The 10,000-nt window shown below is 49.9% G+C and overlaps 1 protein-coding gene across 1 annotated transcript in view; it reads left to right on the top strand.

The window, feature by feature from the left end:
* si:dkey-237h12.3 (teneurin-3) overlaps nucleotides 1-10,000 on the top strand; it is a 142,225-nt gene that overhangs the window by 87,669 nt on the left and 44,556 nt on the right. The window contains exons 11-12 of the mRNA XM_062549279.1: nucleotides 2,164-2,349; nucleotides 5,746-5,892. Coding sequence (XP_062405263.1) covers nucleotides 2,164-2,349; nucleotides 5,746-5,892 — 333 coding nt within the window. The remainder of the gene's footprint in view (nucleotides 1-2,163; nucleotides 2,350-5,745; nucleotides 5,893-10,000) is intronic.

Here is a 10,000-nt window from a genome sequence, read left to right as displayed (position 1 = left end):
CCGTCTGCTGCAAAACATCCGCCTCCACCCGCTCTCCACCCACTCTCCACCCGCAGGGCTGACACGTACGGCTGGGATCTGGACCACGTACGGCCCACGCGCGGTGCTGACGTGGCAGAGTCATCCCAGATCAGGCACGGAGCTGTTCCAGCAGGAGGCAGCGTGACCTGTTATGTAACACCTAAAACAGCATGGCAGCGCTTCAAGCCTCGTCGTCCTCCATCCACACTGTTGACCACGAGGCGCCGGGCAAATAAGAGAATAGCACGCTGGGAAGTGTTAGTGAGAAGTGTTAGTGTGGAGTGTTAGTGTGGAGTGTTAATGTCAGTGTGAAGTGTGAGTGTTAATGTCAATGTGAAGTGTTCTAGATTGTTCTGGATTGCTGTTGCCCTCTGGTGCTGCTACACAGGGGCGTACGTTGGTATAATCCTCAGAGACAGCTCTGCCCAGGAAATAAGGGAATACTGTAGCATGTTGGGAAGTGTTAGTGTGAAGTGTGGAGTGTTAGTGTGAAGTGTTGTTGAAGTGTGAAATGTTGTTTTAGATTAATGTTGCCCTGTGGTGCTAGGAGCTCAGGGCCGTGGGACTAGTCCAGAGAGACGGCTCTGCCCAGGCCATGATTGATGGGAGCGCTCGCTGAAAGCTCATTCAGGGACAGAGTTTGGCAGTGCAGAGTTTATGAGGTTCCGCGCATGCACATACACATACACACAGACACACAGACACAGACAAGACACACACACTCACACACACACACACACACACACACACACACACACACACACACACACACACATGCACACACACACACACACACACACTCACACACACACACACACACACACACACACACAATGAAGAAATGGTGCCTGAATATATGCTAACAGCATTGAACATACACCCCTCCCCTCAAGCACGCACACACACACACACACACACACACACATACACACACACACACACACAGAGAGAGAGAGAGCGGGAGAAGAAAGAAACGGGTACACAGATGGACAAAGGAAGAGTGGCATTTTGTCAAATTAGCCCTTTTTGTCTGTGGAAGTCATTCTACCCGTGAACAAGAGCGGAGGAAAGCTTTTCTCTTAATTAGTGGCAGCAATCCACTTCAATTAAATAAACTTTAATTACCAAATGAGCTTTGTGCATCGACGCTCAGGGCAGGGCTACCTGGAAGTGCTAAAAGAAGATAAACACGTCGCCACTAATGGAAAATTGATTACATTGACTGGCCAGGAATAAAGGAAGCTGTTTAAAATCGAAAAGACTTCCTCTGTCCCACCACCTTCTCGTACTGCACGAGTGATTGAACATTCTTAGGAGTCTGTGGAAATTGCCTTCCGACTAAAGAGAAACTCTTCTTTGGGAAGTAGGAAAAGTCGGAATAAGAAGTAGACAGAGAAAAAGATTAATGAATTGATTCAGAGTCTGAAAAGTTTCCTTCCTCTGCTGTTGGTGTTCTTTAAGGAGTAGAGAGCCTATAGGAGAATGCTGTAACGGCTCTCTCTCTCTCTGTCCCTCGTTGCCCTTCTTTCTCTGTCTGTCTGTCTCTCTCTCTCCCTACCTCTCTTTCTCTCTCTGTCTCTCTCTACCTTTCTTTCTCTGTCTCTCTCTATCTTTCTTTCTTTATCTTTCTGTCTGTCTCTCTCTCACTCCCTACCACCACTTCCCTTTTTCTTGGTCTCTCTTCTCCCTTTCTCTGTCTCTCTTTCCATCCCTTCCTCTTGCTTTCCATCACTCTCTCCCCCCCCCCCCATCTCTCTCTCTCTCTCTCATCCTCTCTGTTACCATGTCTTCTAGCGTGGTCACTTCTTGTCTCCATAGTGCGTTGTGTATCCACAGGGGACTCAGTCTTGAGTGTGTCTCCGTGTTCTCACACAGGCACAGAACACATTCAAGAGAGACCCGTCCGATAACTTCAGGCCCTGATCTGCTCTTAATCTGGTTCTGTTTTGGTTCCATGGTGGTTCTGTTGTGGGTTCCATTGTGGTTCTGTTGTGGTTCTGTTTAGGTTCCCTTGTGATTTTGTTGTGGTTCTGTTAAGGTTCTGTTGCTGTTCTGTTGTGGGTCTGCTAGGCCTTGGCCTGGAAACTCAGTCCCGGAGTGTGCCGCTTACAGAGACTGTAATTGACATTAACATGCTTGCAGAGGTGTGTGTGGTGGACTGCACGCCGCATGGCGTGTGTGTGGGCGGCTCGTGCCACTGTGAGGAGGGCTGGCGAGGGACGCGCTGTGACGAGCAGGAGTGTGAGCCGCCCTGCGGTGACCACGGAGTGTGTCGCGACGCCGTGTGTGAGTGTCACCCGGGCTGGGTCGGAGAGAGCTGCAGCATCGGTGAGTACACCTCTCCCTCTCCCTCTCTTTCTCTCTCCCTCTCCCTCTCTCTCTCTCTCTCTTTCTCTCTACTTCTCTCTCTCCACCTCTCTCATCTCACTTCTCTCTCTACACTTCTCTCTCTATCTCTCTCTACTTCTCTCTTTCACACTCTCTCCACTTTTCTCTCTTGTTCACTCTCTCTTTCTCTCTACTTCTCTCTTTCACACTCTCTCCACTTTTCTCTCTTGTTCACTCTCTCTTTCTCTCTACTTCTCTTGCTCTTTCACTCTCTCCCTCCCCTCTCTCTCTCTCCCTCTCTCTTTCTCCACTCCTATCTCTTAAACGAAAGGACTATTTGAGTAAACTCTCTAAATAAATGTAGCTGTCTGGAAGGTCATATAAAATAAAGCGGAAGCTCATTTGTATTTGGCCGTACTCTGCTCCGCCTGCCTTTGGGTGGAAGGGTCTACAACAAGACACGGTATAACATCCTGACAGCTTCATGAGGGCCCAGCCCAGACGGCGGACATACGCCTGCCTGGTCCGGAGCTGACCTTGCTAGATGGGGGTCACACCGGGGCCGTCTCTGACACCTGCAGTCAGGTGTGGTGTGGGCTTCAGTGTGTCTCAGAAGAGCTGTGGCCGAGCTCTGTGCTGTGTATCAGGACCATTAGCTGGAGATTTCACACCTACTTAACATGCCATACTGCTTTCCCCCAGCCTCAACTTATGCAGTTCTCACATACTGTTCACTCTGCCTTTCTTTCTCCTTCTCCCCCCCCCCCTCTCTCTCTCTCTCTCTCTCTCTCTCTCTTTCTCTCTGATTCTGTTCTTACCCAAGCTCACTATATGGACAAGGTTGTCAAAGGTACTGTGCTCCAACTGCTATGCTTGTTATCACTGTAATTTCTTAGATAAGCATCTCAACGCGTGCGCGCGCACACACACACACACACACACACACACACACACACACACACACATACATGTATGTGTGTGTGTGTGTGTGTGTGCATGTGTGATGGTGGCTTATCAGATATGTACGCGTGTGTATCATGCCAGTCCCTGGATGGCGAGTGGCTGTGTTTATCAACGAGGAGCTTAAACAGGAATGTTATGGCAGCCATCTTTGATATCACACAAAACAAATACTTCACTGTCTTAGGGGGCAGCTTTAGACAGGAGAACAAATATTTGAAAAATGATTGTCCTCAACCAGCCACACACACACACACACATACATACACACACACGCAAACACACACACACACACACACACACACACACACACACACACACACACACACACACACACACACACACACACACACACACACACACACACACACACACACACACACACACACACACACACACACACACACACACAGAATCAATCAATCAATTCCAATAAGCTTGTAATCATCTTGTCCTGTTTGCATGCCGCTGCTCTGAATGTGCCCTATATGGATTGTGTGGTTGAGATAACAGTGATGTAAACTCTCTCTTGGCTGTTCCCTTGCATTAGCAGACAAGATAGGATACAAAGGTAAACCACCACAGCATATCTCCCCACTCTCTCCACACACACACACACACACACACACACTCCTGTGCTGTCCCCCCTGTCCCTTGTGTCTCAGCCGTGGTGTGTGTGCTCCCGCCTGTGTCTGCCTGTGTGTGATTCTTACCCAACCTGACCCTACCCAACCCAAACCGACCTTTAGCCGACCCGCACCCTGACCCATAGTGGACCCGCACCCTGACCTTTAGTCGACCCACACCCTCCACCCTAACTGAACCGGGTCTCTGTGGTCAGGCCCAGGTGTGACCTCACCTCATTCGTCCTCCACATGTCTGTCTGATGAGCTTGCTAGTCTTTCACTCTGGTCTCTCTCAGGGGCCTCTGTAGCGTGAGGGTAATCAGTCTGCCATGTGTGTGTGTGTGTGTGTGTCTGTGTTTCTGGATATATTCACCCCAAGTTCAGTTGGTTCTTGTGTTTTTGTGGCCATTATGAGCAGGAGTGTTATTGATCCTTTAATCACATCTGAATGGCGTCCCCAGGTGAGGTTTTGTCTTTTAAACTGCGTAATGAGCTTAAAGGCGTAAAGGCGTAAAGGCACCTGATGGAAAATAGCTATGTTGGCTCACTGGGATTTGAGTGTGGCCGGGACACATTCGTATTTATTTAGAATAATGTGGCGGTGGCTGTGGAGAAGTGTGTGTAAGCGTGATGAATACAGCTGTTCAAGGCCTGCCTCTGCCGTAGCGCTGTCACTGAGATTTATGTGACCTTGTGGGCTGGATGGCTCACACTGCACTCTCCCTCTGTGGAATAAAGAAGAATGTTAGCTCATTCTAGAACAGGAATTTATGTTAGGAGCAGACTCATGTGAAGTTAAAGCCCATCTCCCCCACCTGCCCCATTCATTGTCTTTGTCACATATCTCTGTGCAGTGCCTGACAGAATCTCACCGCAACCCCAGCAAAAAAAAATGGGACATTGTGCAAAATGTACAGTAAAAGCAGAGTGTGATCTGCAAATCTCGTAAACCCATATTGAGCTGTAAAAAGGACATAGACAACATATTAAATGTTTGTATAATGACACATTTCCCTTTTGAATTTGATGCCAGCAACATGTCTTAAACGCTTGGGAGGGGCTGAAGGTTGAAAACGTTGTGTAATGATAAAGACAACAAAATGAGGAACATTTTACTGCTAATTAGATTTCCTGGCACCATGATTGGAGATAAAAAAAAAAGAAAAGAAAAAAGAGAGCCGCCCAAAGAGAGTCTCTCAGAAAAAAACATATGGAGGTATTCCTGACCTGGGTGGGCAAATAATGAAATGGTATAAGAATAATGCTTTTTGAAATAGAATAATGAAATTGCGAAGAGTTACAGGCCATTTTAGCACCTGGACTCTTAACTTATGGAACCTATTACCATACTGTAACAGTATGGTAATAGGTTCCATAAGTTAAGAGTCCAGGTGCTAAAATGGCCTGTCTTCAGTGCAGTCCAGACCTGTGCCTTGGGTGCATCATGAAATGAAAATCAAGACCAAGAAGAGCCCATACTGTTAAGCAGTTTAGATCCATATTATTATATGTCATTATATACATATCGGGCAGGAATGGGACCACATTTCATTCTCAAAACTCTAGTAAATTTTCGCCTCAGTCCCTAAGCATTTCCAGTTGTGAAATGAAGAGGTGAAGCAGCATAGTGATGAACATCACCTGTCCCAACTTGAGCTGTGTTGCTAGCATCAAAATAAGATCAAGAATCTCCTTCAAGAGTTGATGTGTTGTCTTTGAGCCCTGAGCCCATCACCCCATCATCCTGCTACCTCGCCCACTGTGTCTCTCTCTCTCTCTCTCTGACTGGCTGGCTCTGTGTGATTGACAGATGGGTGCCCGGGGCTGTGTAACAGTAATGGCCGCTGCACGCTGGACCAGAACGGCTGGCACTGCCTGTGCCAGGTCGGGTGGAGGGGCGCCGGGTGCGACATCGCCATGGAGACCGCCTGCTCCGACGGCAAAGATAACGAAGGAGGTGAGTGTGAGGATGATGATGTGATTGCTCCGGCTAATGCTCCGATGAGGAATTACAGGATCAGAGCCAGAGGTGCTCACCTGCGACTACATTGTCCTAGTCTGGCTATCACCAGACCAGGCTCAGTCTTTTAAGATTGGACATTAGTCTGGGGAGTCTGCGCTGTGCTTCTATTGCACAAGAGGCGTGATCGATGGACATAGTTGACTGTGTGCATTGGATAGTCCTTCAACCAATCAGACAAACCATCCGGGTGCGCTTGATGGATCAGCTAGTTTGTGATTGGTTCCAAACGTGGACAGGAAGCAGGAGAGATAAATGTGCAGGTTTCCAGCCTGAGCTGCAGGGCGAAATCGCCAGCCGATCAGGCAGGGTTTACCCAGCACTATACTGTATTGGTATTGTTCTGTGGGCAAGTTTGATAATGAAGTTGTGAACTCAGGCAGAGAGAGAAAAGGGAGAGGTTTGGAAGTAAGTGATGGAGGAAGGCTAAGCGGAAGAGGGAGGGAAGTCTATTGGCTGCTAATACACAGATGACGGTCCTCGCGGTGCTTTTGCATTCTTGCTATTTGTGTCAGTCACGGCTGTCTGTGAGGGACAGGAAGATGGAGTTCACAGGGGTAATTATGTTGCATCTGTCAGCGCTCAACACACTGCTCAGGGTGTGTGTGGTGTGTGTAGTCGTCACGCACGCCCACACGGGGCAGGTGAGATGGTCTACACACACACACACACACACACACACACACACACACAGCACAACAAGAGTGGTGTGAGATGGTCTACACACACACACGCATACACACACACACACAGCACAACCAGAGTGGTGTGGCAGCTGTCTCTGTTCACACATGATGGAGAGACAGAGAGGAAGGAGGGGAGGGAGAGGAGGACAGGGGGACGGTGAGAAAAAGAGAAAGAGACGGTGGGAGGAACAGAGGAGTACAGGAATAGAAAGAGAGAGAGAGAGTACAGAGGGAGGAAGAGATTGAAAGAGAGAGAGAGCAGAGAGAGAAAGATAATGAAAGAGAGAGAAAAAGAGAGAGCGGAGGGAGAAAGAGATTGAAAGAAAGAGAGCAAAAAAGAGAGAGAGAGAGAGCAGATGGAGGAATAGATTGAAAGAGAGAACAAGAGATAGTGTGATAGAGAACGGAGGGAGGGAGAGATTGCAGCAGTAAAGTGCTAAAGGGAGAGTGGATCTGGAGTGATGAATGGAGCTGAGCAGCACCTCTGTCCTCTCCTGCACCACGACGTGTGTGTGTGTGTGTGTGTGTGTGTGTGTGTGTGTGTGTGTGTGTGTGTGTGTGTGTGTGTGTGTGTGTGTGTGTGTGTGTGTGTGTGTGTGTGTGTGTGTGTGTGTGTATGTGTGTGTGGCTCTCTGTGGTCCAGCACTGGGTGGGGAGATTGATGGGGGGTGTCTACCCGTTTAGTGTGTGTGTGTGAGGCCGGGGATCTGGGCCAGGAAGAGAGTGTTGACAGGTGTGTTTTAGGACTTAACGTACCTGTGCTGGGGTGGAGCGCAGCGTTAGATGAAATCGATGGAGCAGAGAGAGAGAGGAGAGAGCTGTAGGAGGTGATGGAGGAGAGGAAGAGAGGAGAGAGCTGTAGGAGGTGATGGAGGAGAGGAAGAGAGGAGAGAGCTGTAGGAGGTGATGGAGGAGAGGAAGAGAGGAGAGAGCTGTAGGAGGTGATGGAGGAGAAGGAGAGGAGAGAGCTGTAGGAGGTGATGGAGGAGAGGAAGAGAGGAGAGAGCTGTAGGAGGTGATGGAGGAGAGGAAGAGAGGAGAGAGCTGTAGGAGGTGATGGAGGAGAAGGAGAGGAGAGAGCTGTAGGAGGTGATGGAGGAGAGGAAGAGAGGAGAGAGCTGTAGGAGGTGATGGAGGAGAAGGAGAGGAGAGAGCTGTAGGAGGTGATGGAGGAGAGGAAGAGAGGAGAGAGCTGTAGGAGGTGATGGAGGAGAGGAAGAGAGGAGAGAGCTGTAGGAGGTGATGGAGGAGAGGAAGAGAGGAGAGAGCTGTAGGAGGTGATGGAGGAGAGGAAGAGAGGAGAGAGCTGTAGGAGGTGATGGAGGAGAAGGAGAGGAGAGAGCTGTAGGAGGTGATGGAGGAGAAGGAGAGGAGAGAGCTGTAGGAGGTGATGGAGGAGAGGAAGAGAGGAGAGAGCTGTAGGAGGTGATGGAGGAGAGGAAGAGAGGAGAGAGCTGTAGGAGGTGATGGAGGAGAGGAAGAGAGGAGAGAGCTGTAGGAGGTGATGGAGGAGAAGGAGAGGAGAGAGCTGTAGGAGGTGATGGAGGAGAGGAAGAGAGGAGAGAGCTGTAGGAGGTGATGGAGGAGAAGGAGAGGAGAGAGCTGTAGGAGGTGATGGAGGAGAAGGAGAGGAGAGAGCTGTAGGAGGTGATGGAGGAGAGGAAGAGAGGAGAGAGCTGTAGGAGGTGATGGAGGAGAGGAAGAGAGGAGAGAGCTGTAGGAGGTGATGGAGGAGAGGAAGAGAGGAGAGAGCTGTAGGAGGTGATGGAGGAGAAGGAGAGGAGAGAGCTGTAGGAGGTGATGGAGGAGAGGAAGAGAGGAGAGAGCTGTAGGAGGTGATGGAGGAGAAGGAGAGGAGAGAGCTGTAGGAGGTGATGGAGGAGAGGAAGAGAGGAGAGAGCTGTAGGAGGTGATGGAGGAGAGGAAGAGAGGAGAGAGCTGTAGGAGGTGATGGAGCAGAGAGAGAGAGGAGAGAGCTGTAGGAGGTGATGGAGGAGAAGGAGAGGAGAGAGCTGTAGGAGGTGATGAAACTTATCCACATCCAAAATCGTAGCTGGGCCACAATTGGGCCACATCAGAGCCAGACATTGCAGCTCCTTGCTGTCTTTGCTTTGAGGACGCTGGCCTGAAGCACCTCATCCGTCGAATTGCCGTCGAGAGCAAGATAACAGAGTGTTGTTCTGCCAAGAACAGAGTTCTTCACGATGTGCTTAATGATAGCGCTGAAGGTGAGCGCGAAAGGTGCTCTCAGGTCTGGCAAAATACACAAACAACAATGACACAATTACGACCCGGCTTCTCACCTGACGGCAGCGAGGACAGGAGGAGTTCAGCGGAGTTCAGCGAGTTTTGCGTTGGAAGAGGCTAAATTTGGGTCTTGTCATGAGACTTACCCAAATAAAGAATTCAAATGTGTCTGTGTCTGGGTGTGAAATGAATCCCTCCGGTCTCAATCAGGAAAGTGTCTAAATGTTTAGGAAAGCAAAAGATAGAGTGTGTGGAAGGAATTCAGTAATAAGGAGAGAGAGAGAGAGAGAGAGAGAGAGAAGAGGAGAGGAGGAGAGAGAGAAGAGGAGAGGAGAGGAATTCAGAGAGAGAGGATTATGTGAAGTGTTTCATGTGAAAGTGTGTCTGAAGGAGAGAGAGAGAGAGAAGGAGAAGGAAAGAGAGAGAGGAGAGGAAGATAGAGAGGGGGGGGGGTGGATGTGTGCTGCAGCAGAGGAGCCCAAGTGAGTGTGAGCGTGTGTGATATTTAAGTGATAACACCCGGCGCGGTGTGGTGCGGCGTCTGCTGGAGCTGGAGCTGGTGCTGACTGCGAGGGCTAAGGGTGGAGGGTGGAGGAGCTGGTGCTGAGGGCTGAGGGTGTGGATGGGAGAGGCTGATGTGTGATGTGTGAGGGGAGCGTGTCAGCGGCGGGGTGAGCCAGAGTTTAGAGTCGGGGTGACAAGGAGGTTACCGCCATCCCTGTCACCCCCACCTCCTCTGCCTGCACCTCCTCCTCCGCCACCTCCTCTGCCTCCTCCAGGCCCTGCCACCCACCCCCTCCCCTCCGCTCTCTTCGCCTCTCCTCCACGATGTGATGTGTGAGCGGACAGGCGGGATTGATGTGCTCTCCAGGAGAATGAGGAGGAGCTCAGTGGAACAGTGAGGAGTGTGTGCGTGTGTGTGTGTGTGTGTGTGTGTGTTAGGCAGCCTGCCTGTCTGTCTGCCCGACTTCCTCGGAATATAAATGACGTGTCGCTCATGTGTATCCCATTGCAGGATTTATGGAGCAGATAGGGCAGAACGGTTTCTGATTAAAATATTGTGTCAGACGGCCAATTTAGTTGCGCTGGAGATCCTTTTTTTATCGTATACT

The sequence above is a fragment of the Sardina pilchardus genome, chromosome 11 (genome assembly GCF_963854185.1).
Source record: "Sardina pilchardus chromosome 11, fSarPil1.1, whole genome shotgun sequence".
NCBI classification, from domain to species: domain Eukaryota; kingdom Metazoa; phylum Chordata; class Actinopteri; order Clupeiformes; family Clupeidae; genus Sardina; species Sardina pilchardus.
Note: the sequence above shows the minus strand (reverse complement) of the source record. Positions and strands in the feature narration are given on the sequence as shown.